This window comes from Alosa sapidissima, chromosome 12 (genome assembly GCF_018492685.1).
Source record: "Alosa sapidissima isolate fAloSap1 chromosome 12, fAloSap1.pri, whole genome shotgun sequence".
NCBI classification, from domain to species: Eukaryota; Metazoa; Chordata; class Actinopteri; order Clupeiformes; family Clupeidae; genus Alosa; species Alosa sapidissima.
The window spans coordinates 7,244,330-7,261,693 of NC_055968.1; the positions used below are offsets into that span (position 1 = coordinate 7,244,330).

At 39.2% G+C, this 17,364-nt stretch overlaps 1 protein-coding gene across 11 annotated transcripts; it reads right to left on the minus strand.

The window, feature by feature from the left end:
* Positions 1-1,310: 1,310 nt before the first annotated feature.
* Positions 1,311-17,093, minus strand: LOC121724899. Of its 11 annotated transcripts, XM_042111807.1 has the most exons (24): positions 16,711-17,092; positions 15,434-15,547; positions 15,091-15,253; positions 14,735-14,927; positions 14,000-14,108; positions 13,850-13,911; positions 13,473-13,587; positions 13,180-13,241; positions 12,455-12,569; positions 12,166-12,227; positions 11,448-11,550; positions 11,298-11,359; positions 10,920-11,034; positions 10,626-10,687; positions 9,138-9,252; positions 8,861-8,922; positions 7,619-7,721; positions 5,660-5,724; positions 5,462-5,522; positions 3,401-5,335; positions 3,261-3,320; positions 2,979-3,044; positions 2,399-2,464; positions 1,312-2,083 (listed from the first exon to the last, which is right to left on the minus strand). In XM_042111807.1, exons 2-24 carry the CDS (start codon positions 15,534-15,536, stop codon positions 1,845-1,847), a joined length of 4,098 nt encoding a protein of 1,365 aa, XP_041967741.1. In that variant the 5' UTR covers positions 15,537-15,547; positions 16,711-17,092; the 3' UTR covers positions 1,312-1,844. The 11 variants fall into 11 exon arrangements, with proteins under 11 accessions (XP_041967748.1, XP_041967741.1, XP_041967739.1 ...); XM_042111805.1 differs by having other exon boundaries at positions 3,401-5,522; XM_042111806.1 differs by lacking the exon at positions 16,711-17,092 and adding an exon at positions 16,362-16,687 and having other exon boundaries at positions 3,401-5,522.
* Positions 17,094-17,364: the final 271 nt, after the last annotated feature.

Genomic DNA, 17,364 nt, shown 5'->3' on the forward strand with positions numbered 1-17,364 from the left:
TGACGTCATCACCCCTGGGCTCTCGGAGGTTCTGCTGAGGTGTCCGCTGCACTCTGGAGCTTTCTGACACTACGGTGCTGACGAGCATGACCACAGATCATCCAGAGGCCTGAGCACTCCTCTGGACACACAGCAGGGGGACAAGGACAGAGATTTATGACGGGTCTTTAGTTTTCTTGTCACATGGCTCACAAGACTTCTGGTTCAAAAGCATTATTGCTGGGAGGCTGATGTGTGTGTTGATGACAGTGTTAACATGTTGGTAGGTGTGCTTAGATAGATAGATAGATAGATAGATAGATAGATAGATAGATAAATTCCACATGAATGTACTGAGGATGTATAAGCATGAGGCGCTTGCAGTGACAGAGCAGGGACTGACCCTGTGATTCCCTGGGCTTTGAGGCGAGAGCTCAGGTCTCCTTTTCACCTGTTACATGGTTTCAGACACAAATGATCCTTCTGACACAGAGTTACATCAGCCAATAAGTGCTTTTATCTGTTATGAAAAAGTGTCAACTTTGCATGAAGTTGAATGAGATCATAAATTGTAACGATGTGTTTCTACCTCATTCAGATAAAACTGTCATGATATGAGTTTTTTTTTTCTTTTTTTGCGATACATGTTTGATGGTCTAAATGGTTTACAGATGTGCTCTGTCTCTTTCTGTGTCTCTTTCTCTTTACACACACACACACACACACACACACCTATACCCGTTTATCGGACTATAGGGACAATTTTGGATTTTTTGGGCAAATCAGACTTGGCATAGGGCTGCGAGGACACCAGGTTCCAGTGGTGCTAGAGCTACAAAAAACATACCAAAAATCATGAAAAAAAATCAGGGAACCTATACACGACTTAAAATTAAAAGATTTTCTTTGCACAACTGAGATATAAAAAATGGCTATTTTTCAGACTTTTTGGTGGTTTGTAAAGACTTCTCTGTAACACTGTCTATAAGGACAGTGTGGTGTACAAGGTCAGTGATGTCATCATACACATACACCAAGTATAACCTGTTTTGAAAGGACACATGGCTTATAAGACCAAAGTGATGTCATCATACACATACACTATGTATAACCTGCTTTGAAAGGACAAGGTCTGTAAGGCCAGGTCACCATACACATACACCAAGTATAACCTGTTTTGAAAGGACACAAGGTCTGTAAGGCCAGGTCACCATACACATACACCAAGTATAACCTGTTTTGAAAGGACGCATGGCTTATAAGACCAAAGTGACTGAGGCACAACATTATAATAATATGGAATATATTAAGAGGTCATTTTTGTTTTCTTTGTTGACATCTGTTGTGCATTACAATTTGGCACCCAAGTTGAAATAAGTGTGAATAACATCAGATTGAGACATCATTTGCAGATGATGTACACAGGCAGCACAATCACTCCATTCTACACTTCTTCCTATAGAAAACATCAGTACCTCCAATCAAATTGTCAAGTTACAAAAGTTTACAGATTACACCACGGCTCTTATCTGATGGGGTCTACCTACCCGTGGGCCAAATGTTACTACTTAACTAGGTTTGTTATTATTAACACACAACACATTCGTTGAATCACTGAACTATATTTGATCACCTCAAGAATCTCTTCCTTCCTTAACAAGGACAGCATTTTAAAAAATAATAAAGGAAAATAAAAGTGAATCCTGACATTAAAAGGCCCAGGCTAACCACAAAGCAAAACAAACAAAACAAAAAACTGCCTGTGAGCAAAATAAATGAAGTGACCTAACCCATTTCTGAACACAGGACACCAACTTGTAAAACATGCCTAGAAAGGTAAAGGCTCAAGCTATCCAAAAGAGCATTTAGCGTTTAGCATTTGAATGCCTTTTAAAGGCCAAGCCTCTGTTGCGGACAAAATCTCTAATGTTTTGAATGGATCTGGTCTCCAAGATAGGGTGTTCCTTTTCCTTGCACTCCAGGCACTGCCCGCTGGTGGCAGTGACACCGTTTTCAACAAAAGGCCTTAGATGTTTCATCACCGCTTGTATCTCCTCCTCAGACCATGGTCTCTTTGTACACCGCCTTGATGAAACACAGAAACCTGAACAATTAAAAAAATATTAGAAGATAAAAAAAGAAAAAGAATGTACTTGCAGGTAGGGATGTTGCTGTTCAAAATTGCCAAACAAACTGGAACTTGTGTAGACAAAATGTATGTGGTAATAAATTGAGATCTGCTAAAAATCAAAGTTGGATTGTTTTCATTAACATGACATTTCATTACACTGCTTGTTAAAAACAAAATACACCCAGCTTCTTTATATGCTTTATATGCCTAACCAAACATAATGTAAGTGTTGACTGCACATTAGCAAGTGTGCCTAGTGATGGACATGGCACCGCATTTAAATAATACCTTGAGTAACGGAGTCAGGGAGATGAGGTGAACCAGAAGTTACAGAGGCAGAGTTCCCATGGTCATCTAAAAAAACATTGCACAGTATAAATGTATGGGCTTAAAGAGCCTGTCTGCCAACCAATCAAACACCATGGGCATAGAGGGGATACATGTAAAACTGTAATATATTCTACTACCATGCACATAACAAGCAGACAGCCAATTCTATATTATAATAACTATGCTCATGGCAAAGTTGTTGAACCGGGTGAAGTAAGGAGAGCCTGACTTTGCAACCATACCTTGAGTGATAATTTTACTAGGAAATTATGTACATTTTACACAGGCCAAGTCTTCCCTGTAGTTTTAAAATGATCATGCAAACTACTGAACACATCAAAATACTAACCACAATGCATACATGTATGTGTCACAATGAAAAGAGATGACAAAAAGGTAAGCTTCTAACAAAGTTTCTAACCATCGTACTACTGGACAATTCCTGACAAACACTTTTAATACACTCTAATGAACCCACAGACTCCAGCTCATTACATGATATGTTTGGCAAATGTTGGGTCCATCATTGAGATTATACCTTGAGCTGCAGTCTCGGAGAGATGAGGTGATCCAAAAGTCCCAGAAGTCAACATTTCTTCATTGTCTAAGAACAACAAAAGACAAAAAAAAAAAACAATGGTATCAAATACACAGCTAGGGTAGGCAATAAAAAGTTCCTACATCTGTGAAATAACAGTAGGAGGTCATCTAAATGTCAATAAAAAAAAGCCTATTTTAAATATTTCACCAATACAATTACAACATCCGCAACACGGAATACAACAATTTCAGTAGCCTTGGGACCCCATTTTAACAGTACCTTGCAATGTGGAAACATTAGGGAGTTGCTGTGATCCTGTATCCATTTTGTCTATGTCATCTATTAAATGACATTGTAAAAAGGTTATTACAGCAACCATACACACCAAGCAGATTTAACAATGTGTAAATGATTCATACCACCAATTTCATCCAGAGATTTTCCTTGAATATCCTTCACACTTCCCTTCTCCATAGCCATAAGCAGCTTTGAGATCTTAGCCAGCTGAATCGTTGATTGGGGCAGTCGATAGTACTCCCTATGCACCCTAATGTCATGGCCGAGAAAGTCGGCCAGCTGGTCCAGTTCATTATCTTTCAAGTTCATGACTTGGCTTATTGTGGCGATCTGTTTGCGAAGGTTAGTTGATCTGAGGTTTTGAGGATCTTCGGCTCCACAAGCATCTGCAAATTGACCAAACTGTCCTCTGTAATGACCATCACTACAAGGAATAGCGAAGAGGTAATTGTTGTTTTCAGTTACTCCACACTCTTTCCTCTTACTAATGAGGAGTGACAGGTTAGCAGTCATATCAGGGGTCAGGATCACAGCAACCTTTCGTCCTTTTTTCCCCCTCAATTCCACTCTGGCGAATTGTTTGCAAAGTCTCTTCTCAACTTCTGTAAGCCCAGTGCTTATGTCATCATTTAGTTGTGACACATCACGATCTTCAAAATTGTTTACAGTCATCCTTGCCACTTCACCTTCCCTTCTCCTATTAAACAAAATGACTTGACAGAGGGTCACCTTTGCTAGTGCTGCATAAGTGCCTGCTGTTGGGTTATCGGCTAGTTTCTCCTTAGCCAATTCCACTTGCTGACCAAGATATAACTGCAGCTTCTGAACGTCTTTGGCCAGTGGAAGCCTGGTGCTCTTATTGTATTTTGCCTCACTCAGGTTTGATAAGGCAGAATGGGAAACTAATTCAGACCACTTTGTTTCATGAAGTGTATGAAACCTCTTGATGGAATCGACCCCCTCTTGGTCCTCTTCCATTAGGGCACGACACATGATGAGGTCACTTATCTTTCTGAGAGAATGCCCAATTTTAAGAGCCAGACTTGGGGCTTTGAATGTGTTGTGTTGGTGATCAAAACCTGAAACTCTCTTAACAGCACCAGTAAGAGTAAAGAAGTTGCCTGGTTTTATTGCCTCTTCCATGTTATGGATTCTAGTTGTGTGGCGCAAAGTCACAAGTAATCTCCCAAGTTCCCTTACTTTCTGTCTTATATACTCATGCTTTGATCTGTCACTCCCATGCTTATTAAAGAGGGACTGGGCAAACTGCATGAGATAATGATCATTCCTTATTGCAGTGGACACGTCATCCTTGTGCATTTTGCCCAGCACTGACCAAAGTTCACTTGAAATTGGCTGGGACATTGTAAATTGAGCAGATGCTATACCAATGACCCTCTCTGTCCACTCAGGTCCCTCTTCAACATTATTCTCGGGTCTTAGAGCACATCTTTTCATATGTCGAGAAAGTTCTTTTCTGGATAACATACCCTTACAGTACAAGCAGTAATCATATGTCTCAGGGCTGCTACTCTGTTTGGAACTCCTTTTCACTTTAAGACAGCCTGACCCTGTGGTTTTAACAGTCGAGTTATGCTTGAAGTTGCCAAGGTTTCGGAATTTCTCAAGAAGAACCCTTCTGTCCTTTGATGATTTGGGGAACTGGAGTGCCTGTGCGATTTCAGCATTTTCATTTACATGCTTCTCGAGATGACGTGCAAATTTTGTTTGAGGTTTCCCACATACAAAACAATAATTGACTTGGCTTTTAAGGAATTTTCCTGATTTGGTTGGGGATTTACTTTGGCCAAGAATATCCACAGTGCTTTCTGGTTCTGGTTCGGGGTCTGGTTCAGCAAAAGTAACTAAATCAGGCATATTGGTATGGGACTTCTTGGATGGTTCAGGCAACTCGACACTCAACTCTGTTCCTGAGCTTTCTGAATCCGATACAGACTCTGAGCTTTCTGGTTCTGGGTGAGCAAAAGTAACTAAATCAGGCATATTGGTATGGGACTTCTTGGATGGTTCAGCCAACTCGGCACTCAACTCTGTTCCTGAGCTTTCTGAATCCGATACAGACTCTGAGCTTTCTGGTTCTGGGTGAGCAAAAGTAACTAAATCAGGCATATTGGTATGGGACTTCTTGGATGGTTCAGCCAACTCGGCACTCAACTCTGTTCCTGAGCTTTCTGAATCCGATACAGACTCTGGGATGTACTCATCACCAGATGAGACATCATCCTGTAAAGTATATTAAATTAATTAATTACAGCATATTTTAATAAACAGAAATACACATGGGAAGGATGGTGTCAAAAACAAACTGCTAAAAGCCATCATATTGATATTAAGCATATTATACTTCAATGTTCACTTACATCTGATATATCCCAGTCTTCTGAGGACTTCTGGAGGCAGATTTTGTGCCACACACCACAGCATTCTTCACAGACAAAATTAGACAAAAATGTATCAATTGTTGACCAATTGCATACTCATTTTCTTATTAAATGGAATAAGCTTCACACTTATGAAACATACACAATTAAGAAATGCTAACAAAATGAACTGTTCAGTACAAATGCACCGTTTGAGTGATGGCTAAAACTTTAACAAAAAGTACACGTTTCAACCAGTAAGGTAGAATTCACTGGAGTGGCAGAGCCTTTACATTACCCATTTGAAGTCAGTTAAAAAAAAAAGTATGTAGTGATCCCACACATTAAATTCACTCACTAACGTTCATAACGAAAAACAGAATGTTTTGAAAAATGACTGTTCAAATGGTGCATTCTTATGGTATTTCCAGACAGATAATTATCTAATTAAACTTAAAAATATGACATAATATGGCATCCTCCTAACAATCAAGAGATTTGAGATTCTGATTATAAACTGTTACTGTAAAAACAGACACATTAGTAGCCTGACCTGACCAAACACGGATTCTTTTTTTAATGCGTAATGTGCAAGGTGTAGGCCGTTTTCAGAATGAATCCTTGGCTCAAAGATTTCTGGCAGAATGGTCTAATGTGGAACAGAAATGCTGAAATGTTTATCCTTAATACAATTAAGCTAATAAGGCTTCTGAGAATAAAAGGAAAGTAACTGGAAAGGTGTGGAGACACCTACAAGCATTTGGATTGCCATTTGCTTGGTGGATCTATTGAATTAGTTCTGGATTTATTAGGCCTAAAGTTTATGTTCATCATTACCTTTTATACAGTATATTTATCATCTCAATTAGCCAAACTAAATTTGAAGTCCACTTGAAAAGCCCACTCGATCTATTATCAACTCAGATGCTTAAATATAGACCCAGTGACTTATTGGAAGGCACAAAGTTAGAAAAAGTTGAAAGTCGAAGGGTTTAACATCATCTTCAAAGTTGAGCGTATGTACAAAATGACTTCATCAATGTCCTGAGCGCACCATAGAGTTGATGGCATTTTCCTTGTGTTGATACTCACTTACACATAATGAAACGTATGCATAATGAGACGTGCATTATGCTTTTCAGCCAAGCTAATCTTTAATAATGCTGACGAAGAAGCACAAACATTTTCCTATGTTCACGTACAGTAGCGCATCAAACCAAGAAATGTGTTATTTGCATTGGTAACATTGCAAATATGGGCTTGTTGGAATTTGTCTATACAACAATTCAAACAGTGGTGTTTCGTTTATTGTGCGATTGGGTTAACATTGAAAACAACTCATCTATAAGTTGTAATTTTATTTCGGAGTCACACAAATTAATAAAGTCCATGAAAGATGGATTTATCCGCACTGCAGCGAACCGGATGAAAGAATGAAACATTTGCAAGGATTTAAGGTTGTAGCCTAACTTAGGTCTAAGTCTAATAACAAAGAACAATATAGATAGCCTAATAATATAAATGATAATAGCAAAGGAATTAAGGACTTGTTCAACATCCAAAGGCGAAAGTCTCCAGGCATAAGGAAACCCTGCGTGATAGATTTGTGATGCGGCTTCTCCGACTCCCTGACCCCCCCAATAAAAAAAAAAAAACCCTTCGCTTCATGTTAATGGCCCATTTCAATTCCAAAACAGTAAAATTTGCCAAAAGGCGACTAATTTACAGGTATGCTCTCTGTTATCTGCCATGTGCCTCATCTTGCAAACTCACTTGCCTGGCACGTCATAGTATCTGCTACTCCAGTGTCTTTCACCGCAATGGTGTGACTTGATAAAACATTCAATCAACATGTTTTTATGATTTATAGGTGCGAGTCTGGAACTGACCCATGGCATGAAATGAAACTACTTATACTGAGAAATGCATTAATTAGGAGAAGATGAAAAACACACTTACGTTTGCATCTTACACCGTGCCATCTGATAGATGTGAAAGGTGAATGGCATATCCAGCATTTGTCAATTCTCACCGATTCAAAAACCAGCTTATGGATTGTACACTGTGACAAACATTTTCAAAACATGAAATAAATATAAAACCTTTACACACACAAATTGTATCATGAATTGTTTTACTTTCACACAAATCCATGTACTTTTCTTCAAATCCATCAGGAGAGATGAGAAGGGGTAAAGAAGTTACTTTTATAATATAGAAGCATATATATTCAATTCCTGTGACTTAAGTTTAGCTAACTGTTGGGGTGTCACTCATCACACACACAAAAGAGAAAGATATGCTTCTCTTGTGATGATGGCAAAGACAACAATTCCTCTAAATAATGAAGTAAACCTTCATCTGACATTTAAAAAAACCAGAAACACATCTAGTTTCGGAACCTGTGTCCAAAGCCAAATTTAGATTTACCCTGCTTAACTTCTATCATCTGTAAAAAAAGAAATGGCAACAGGGATCTCTACCAATCAATGGCTTTGCTTAACACTAAAAGTTAAACTCCAGGTCCAGGGTAAATCAACCTACAGCCCTGTTGTTTGAAGACAGCGAGTGCTAGGAAGAATGAAAAAATGTTCTACAATACAGACCACTAGCGAAACAGCCGGAAATTAACTGATGGGGGCAAGGAAACTGATTATTTTCTTCTTCCTAGCCACAGCACTACATAACCTCAAACTGCAAGGAAATAGGTTGATAAACCCTGGACTATCTGGAAAACCCCTGGAAAAATCTGTGCACGTGTTTGCAATACAGACGTCACAACATAGTATGAACAGCTTTGTTCACCCAGCTCAGTCATAAACAAAAGGCAGCAATTTTACAGAGAGCATTTTTAACATTTTTAACATTATTTAATGTTGGCACTGGCACTTAAAAACACTAAATGGGTAAATTGCAATAAATGGGCTTAGTTTTGGAGCCAAACGTTGGAGTTAGAATGAAAACCTCTGTGACAATTGTGGCAACAGCCACATCATTTTCGTTATGCATTATTTGTATTGGTTGTTTAAAAACGGGAAAAAAGTGATCCGATTAATCGATCAATAAAGTACTAGATTAATCAATTACAAAAAGAATCGATAGCAGCAGCCCTAACTAAAACAATGAAAATTGTGTTCCATGAAACATCACAGTACTTCTAACCATTGTTCAATTTCAAAACACAGGTAATTTCAAACTCACCTCACAAGCAGAGTCATTTGGCACAGCTCTGGATGATTGACACCCTGATCTTGATTCGGTCTCTGTACAACAGAACACAGGGAGATTCAGTGCTTGACTTTCCTCAAGTCATAATATACTCAACTCACATCCCTGACAGACGATATTCTACTCAAAATGTCCATCAAGACATAAAAAAAAGTGTGGCAATATCATGCCATTTTCATGCTGCAAACCCTTAGCAGGCATGACATGCATTGCCAGAAGTTAACAACATTTACTCAAAACTATAACTGACCACTGGCAAGCTCTGCTGAGAACACAGGGGATAACACCTCCTGGTGCTGGACACCAACTTCTTCTGTGAAAGAGGGGATTGGAGAAGTGCCACACTGACCTCTGACACAGTGCACCTAAAAAAATGAACAGCAATATGCAAAGATGAACAGGCATCAACTGGTACAGATGGGAATACTCCATACAGTATGTGCAAAGACAGAATATTTAACAAGATTTAGTAACCATTTTGGATAAGGGAGGCATGTCACTGCATAACAAATTTCTTAACTAGCCACTTTACAAGCATGTGCTGTAGTTTCTGCATATGTGTGTGACACAGGGGAATATTCATGTTATGTGAGGACAGTTTATAACACAGACAAACTCATGGTATGCAAGGACATGGTCCTTTGGACTTCTAATGACATCCTTGATCAAACTCTAAGTCTTCTGTTATTGAACTCCCAGTGTATGGCACACTCAGTAAAAAAACAGTGTTGGGGGGACACCATGGTTAGTAAAACCATCCATACTGAATAGAAAACATTTCCACTGTAGCTGCAAGATGTTTACTAAAACACTGAACATTGTGTTCCATGGAACATCACAGTACTTCTAACCATTGGTCAATTTCAAAACACAGGTGAAATTGTTAGCGGCTAACTGAAATAAAACCACCTATATGATAGCCAATCTATATGTATGGTGAAGGGTATGTGAAGCTATTTTAATTTCAATTTCAAAGCTCAAGGGAACTTCATCAGGATGCATAGTATCCGGTATCCATGAAACAACTGGCCTTTAAAAATAAAAATCTGCCTGGCTCTATGGGAATTTAACATAGGGGTATGTATACTTATGAGCACTTGTATTGTAAGGAAGAACATTTATTTATTTACAATACATAATTCATTCACAAAGAAAATTGGTGTCTTTAAAGGTTGGATTTTTCCTCATTTTTTTATTAAGACATTAAGATCAATTTTCAAAAGATGATATTTTTTATTCTTCTTTTTAGTCAACTTTAGCATGTATATGCTAAGGGTATGTAAACTTATGAGCACAACTGTACTGTAGGTACACATTGATGCCACAAGTAAGAATGTGTATTAAAGAGACAAAACGCTATTCCTCAACTAGCCACTTTACAAGCATGTGCTGTAGTTTCTACATCTGTGTGTGACCCAGGGGAATATTCATGTTATGTGAGGACAGTTTGTAACACAGACAAACTCATGGTATGCAAGGACATGGTCCTTTGGACTTCTAATGACATCCTTGATCAAACTCTAAGTCTTCTGTTATTGAACTTCCAGTGTATGGCACACTCAGGAAAAAAACAGTGTTGGGGGGACACCATGGTTAGTAAAACCATCCATACTGAATAGAAGACATTTCCACTGTAGCTGCAAGATGTTTACTAAAACACTGAACATTGTTTTCCATGGAACACCACAGTACTTCTAACCATTGGTCAATTTCAAAACACAGGTAAATTCAAACTCACCTCACAAGCAGAGTCATTTGGTGTGGCTCTGGATGATTGACACCCTGATCTTGATTCAGTCTCTGTACAAGAGAACACAGGGAGATTCAGTGTTTGACTTTCCTCAAGTCATAAAACCACATATAGGTATACTATACTCAACTCACATCCCTGACAGACAATATTCTACTCAAAATGTCCATCAAGACATAGATAAATGGCCTGATATTGCCACATTTTTCATGCTGCAAACCCTTAGCAGGCATGACATGCATTGCCAGAAGTTAACAACATTTACTCAAAACTATAACTGACCACTGGCAAGCTCTGCTGAGAACACAGGGGATAACACCTCCTGGTGCTGGACACCAACTTCTCCAATCCCCTCTTTCGCAGAAGAAGTGCCACACTGACCTCTGACACAGTGCACCTAAAAAAATGAACAGCAATATGCAAAGATGAACAGGCATCAACTGGTACAGTGTCTATTTCACTCAAACCTTTAAGTTTATGACACTGAAAACGATGTAGACAGGGGAACAAAGTGTGAATTGATGACTATCTGTACCGACAAAGATTTTCAGACTGTACCTGCAGTATAATTGTAATTCATTGATAAATATTTCCCTTACGAAACTATATCATTTCTAAACATTCATACATCCCGAAATAAACAGCTGAATTCAAACTAACCTCATGCGCAAGGTTGTCTGGTGTGGGAGTGGATGACTGACACTCTGCTCTCAATTCGGTGTCTGTTGAAGAGAACACAGGACATGAAGACACAGTGCCTTGCAAGACCCCAGTATTTGGCAGGCATTGCTTCTTCAAGCAGGGACTCACCTCTGAATAAGTCTGTAGAGAAAACATTGGGTTCCAAGTCATGGGCGTGGTCACTAAGCTCTGCAACGGAGTGTTGGCCAGAAGGGAAGCTTCCACTATTTCGCTGTGTATAAAAAGTTGAACAGATGCAGATGAGGACTTGAATATCACATAAGTTTATTGTAAAGTTGTACTAAGACAGAGTTTAAAGACACATGTTCTAAATGTTTAGCAACTGTATAGGATGACAAGAAAAAAATGAAAAATATTTAAATACCAACGCAACATACGCAACAAAACATTCTATGCTAACTATGTGGTAAATAATGACTAGAAAACATTTAATTACAATAATAAAAAAAAAGTAAACAGTAAAAGACTGTATAGATATGCTATTGTCCAAGTAAAGGAACTTACACCATAAACCACTGCAAATTAATATGTTTCTAATGCTGTCAAAATAATGATAATTCTACGACGGAGTATTAGGGCCACACAAAGAAAAAAAAAAATGTTTGCCATGACGAGATTAAACTCGACATTTCGAGAATAAAGTTGAAATGTCATTTCGACTTTAAAGTCGACATGCCGATATTAAACTCGAAATACAGTTTAAATATAGCCTACACTAACACACAATATGTGACAATCATTATAACACTGAAAATTGTGTTCCATGGAACATTAGAGTACTTCTAACCATTGGTCAATTTCAAAACACAGGTAAATTCAAACTCACCTCACAAGCAGTGTCATTTGGCATAGCTCTGGATGATTGACACCCTGATCTTGATTCGGTCTCTGTACAAGAGAACACAGGGAGATTCAGTGCTTGACTTTCCTCAAGTCATAAAACCACAAAGGCATAATATACTCAACTCACATCCCTGACGGACATTTTGAGTAGAATATCGTCTATCAAGACATAGAAAAATGGCCTGATATTGCCATATTTGTCATGCTGCAAACCCTTAGCAGGCATGACATGCATTGCCAGAAGTTAACATTTACTCAAAACTATAACTGACCACTGGCAAGCTCTGCTGAGAACACAGGGGATAACACCTCCTGGTGCTGGACACCAACTTCTCCAATCCCCTCTTTCGCAGAAGAAGTGCCACACTGACCTCTGACACAGTGCACCTAAAAAAAAATTAACAGCAATATGCAAAGATGAACAGGCATCAACTGGTACAGATAGGAATACTCCATACAGTATGTGCAAAGACAGAATATTTAACAAGATTTAGCAACCATTTTGGATAAGGAAGGCATGTCACTGCATAACAAATTACATCATCAAGCCGCAAGAAACAGCTGACAATGCACCATATACTGTAGGTACATATTGATGCCACAAGTAAGAATGTGTATTAAAGAGACAAAACGCTATTCCTTAACTAGCCACTTTACAAGCATGTGCTGTAGTTTCTACATCTGTGTGTGACACAGGGGAATATTCATGTTATGTGAGGACAGTTTGTAACACAGACAAACTCATGTTATGCAAGGACATGGTCCTTTGGACTTCTAATGACATCCTTGATCAAACTCTAAGTCTTCTGTTATTGAACTCCCAGTGTATGGCACACTCAGGAAAAAAACAGTGTTGGGGGGACACCATGGTTAGTAAAACCATCCATACTGAATAGACATTTCCACTGTAGCTGCAAGATGTTTACTAAAACACTGAACATTGTGTTCCATGGAACACCACAGTACTTCTAACCATTGGTCAATTTCAAAAACTCACCTCACAAGCAGAGTCATTTGGCGCGGCTCTGGATGATTGACACCCTGACCTTGATCCAGTCTCTATACAAGAGAACACAGGGAGATTCAGTGTTTGTCTTTCCTCAAGTCATAAAACCACATATAGGTATACTATACTCAACTTACATCCCTGACAGACAATATTCTACTCAAAATGTCCATCAAGACATGATATATGGCCTGATATTGCCACATTTTTCATGCTGCAAACCCTTAGCAGGCATGACATGCATTGCCAGAAGTTAACAACATTTACTCAAAACTATAACTGACCACTGGCAAGCTCTGCTGAGAACACAGGGGATAACACCTCCTGGTGCTGGACACCAACTTCTCCAATCCCCTCTTTCGCAGAAGAAGTGCCACACTGACCTCTGACACAGTGCACCTAAAAAAATGAACAGCAATATGCAAAGATGAACAGGCATCAACTGGTACAGTGTCTATTTCACTCAAACCTTTAAGTTTATGACACTGAAAACGATGTAGACAGGGGAACAAAGTGTGAATTGATGGCTATCAGTACCGACAAAAGATTCAGACTGTACCTGCAGTATAATTGTAATTCATTGATAAATATGTCCCTTACGAAACTATATAATTTCTAATCATTCATACATCCCGAAATAAACAGCTGAATTCAAACTAACCTCATGCGCAGGGTTGTCTGGTGTGGGAGTGGATGACTGACACTCTGCTCTCAATTCGGTGTCTGTTGAAGAGAACACAGGACATGAAGGCACAGTGCCTTGCAAGACCCCAGTATTTACCAGGCATTGCTTCTTCAAGCAGGGACTCACCTCTGAATAAGTCTGTAGAGAAAACATTGGGTTCCAAGTCATGGGCGTGGTCACTAAGCTCTGCAACGGAGTGTTGGCCAGAAGGGAAACTTCCACCACTGAGTTGTGTCTAAACAAGTTAAACAGAAAAAAATTGGGCAGCAGTGGTTGTAACAGTAGGGGAAATATACAAAACATACAGATAAGCTTGCTGGCATCATCTGGGAGAGAGATAGCCTGGAAAATCCAGACCCTGGTAATCTAGAAAGATTAAGGGTCTGGCCACGAACAATGTAATGGCCCAACTCGAGGGACGGCAACAAGCATGCATTTAAAAATCTCACTGCACGCAATTGGATAACACTACGACCAATGTGTACCGTCCTCCAACTTTACAGTGCTTTCTTCATCAGTTTAGCTGGTTCCCCGGGATATCGGGGTAAAAGTAACGTGCATCATTGCCAGAGTGTCTCGCCGAGACAATTCCATTGTGCTCTCGCGTGAACTCTGGATTTCCACGGTAGGAGAGAGACACGATTGACTGAAAACCAGATTGAAGACCACCAAGATGTGACTTCTGTTTTTTGGTTATGATTGTTGGCACTAACAAACGATAGGTATTGTGTAATCTCTGTGGCCTCATGAAACGGACACAGCTTAACACAAAGAGAGGATTTCATTTATCAAGATGTCAAAATATAGGCTATACATTTTAAACCTTGACACCAATTCATATGGGGATAAAATCAAAATCACCTCTTTACGCCAGGGCCATTCTTTCCCACCATAGTCATAAGTGATTTCAGTTCCAGCCATAATTTCCTTCAGTGCAAAAAGGCAGAGATGTGGCTTCCCATCTGCTTCGATCAACTTCATTCTGCAATTTGGTGCCTTGTGCTCATCGTTTACCAGTCGTCCAAATGACCCATCTTCAAGTGCTCCATCAATACTGCAAATGTACAAACATCATGCACTAAACAGACGTTTATAGTGACACTTTTGAATTGTACATGCACAGTTGATGCAAGTTAAAATGCAACATGAGATCTTTACTTCAGAAATCCTGACTTCTCACTATAGTAATCTAAACATATTAGTCATTCTGAACCTACCACCATGTCTTCCGCTTCCATGTGAAGTCAAACATGAAGATCGAACATGCATTGTGGTACAGTTTACGTCTATGTTCAGCTTCAGCTGCATCAATGAGCTCCCCTCTATACTCCACCACAAAGTCTCCTTGATTGAAAACAGCTAAAGTGAAGATACCACGACCTGCAGACACAACCTTATTAGAGTAACAGGGGTAGCAGACTATATCTATTGGATAAAACTCAGCAATGCAAATAATCACATACAACTGAATTATTCCTATAAATTGCTACAATGCAACGTCAATTCAAGAACCAGTGACATGTAACCTTCAGTCTAGCCTACAGTGTGTCAGTCACTCACCTTTAACTGGATTAATATATTTGATCTCTAACATTGAATTCTTGTCTCTTCCTGCAAGGATGTGATTAGTGGCATCCTGAAGAGGAGTAGTTCTCCGTGGCATGACAGAAGTTACTAAGGAAATTAATAACAAAAATGTAAACAACAAAACAACTTCACTACTCATCTCACTAATACCATGTATATTCAAACAGTATGTTCAGATACTAAATGACAATGCATACAAAGAAATAGAGAAACAGAAAATGTAGGCTATGTTAAAGGATAAACTCAACGGAGATCTAAACAAAGCACTCATTTACCACAGACCTTAGCTTAGCCGTCAAAATTCTATGTGCTGGACATTAAGCTTGCCAAGCCATAACCTCTGGCTATAATTTCCACACGTAGGAGATAATGTTGGGCTACTTAATATTTAGTCTATTAGTTGTCTAGATGGGCACGTCCTCCCTTACCTCTTCAAAGAAATTGGAACAATTCAGACTTAAAATAAAGTTTAACATTGATAGTCACGATTGTAGCCCCCCTCCCTCCCCCAATACCACTGTGTGCTGTTCGTGGTTTAGGAGCACAAAGAGCAACGTTGTAATGTAGTTTGCTAGCGAAATTGACGTTAGTAAAAGTCTGACGCCTCTGATGAAAAGCAAACAAAAACAAAATACATTTACAGCCGTCTGACAACGTATTCATAAATTACTGTCATTCGTCTATCTAAAGCCTTAGTTTGTCCAACGTGACCTCTTCAATATACTTTTCCCATCCGATAGCTAGCAATGCTCTGAATATAGTGTTAATCTTACCAAATGGATGAAATAAGATCGATATACCATCTTTCAACACTACTGGTCGTAACTGATCTGCCAACATTGGTGTTTGCTATTCCTTGACTAATTTCTTTGTGGTAGTTTTAAATATCCAGGCCACTTACCTGGATCGGAGGGTTCAGTCTCCCTGCAATAGCATTGGCAATAACAATAGCATGCACCTAGCCAGCTAACAGTAGCCTAGGTCAAGTACATTTCCTACCAATAGGTAATTCTGGGAGAATCGCTGGGAATAAAAACGCTTAATCTACTTGGAATACAGTCTATTGGTGCTATCTCTGGGCTGTAGTAGGCTATATGGAATTAACTGGCTAGGCTACTTATCACACAGTAGGCTATTTTTGTTTAAGTCTTTAACATTATGTCATTCAACAAGCATTTACCTATATTACATACCATAATAACACTGCTATTAGGCCTACCTATTAAAACGTTTTGTTATGGATTTCTTACCTTCTCTCCACAACGTGCATTTCCAGAAGAACTCCCAGCAAATGAATCTGGTGATCACAGGTGTAGCAGCTGTCTTCTATCCAGCCAATCAGTATGAGCATGCGCAGTGTTGATTTAGCGTCTAATTTCGCGCGTTGTGTATAATTTCCCGCGTTGTGTATAATTTCCCGCGCTTGTGTGTCGCAGCATGCAGGGACCACGACCACCGATAGGGGGCAGTGGCGGACACACAAATATACAAAATATGTCAGGTTTTTGGTACATAAGGACTTTTGAGAAAACCACTTTTTGGGTATTAAAACATGCTGAGAAAAGGTTTTATAGGGTTTATTTTTATGAGGACAGCCAACTGTCCTCCTATACGAGAGGGTCCTCGTTGCTCTTTTAAATGTCTTGAAAACTGTCCTTCTATGCCCTGAAACAAACACACACACACACACACACACACACACACACACACACACACACACACACACACAGACACACACACAAAAAAAATACACTCACAAACACACATTTACAGATAATCTCACAGTTAATCTCTTGGAACTTGCCCAGTGTTCCAGTATGTGATCCACGGTGGTGGTCCAGTGAATCTACTCTGAAGCATCTGAAACTGTTTTTTCCCCACCCCGCCCCCCTTAACTCTCTAAC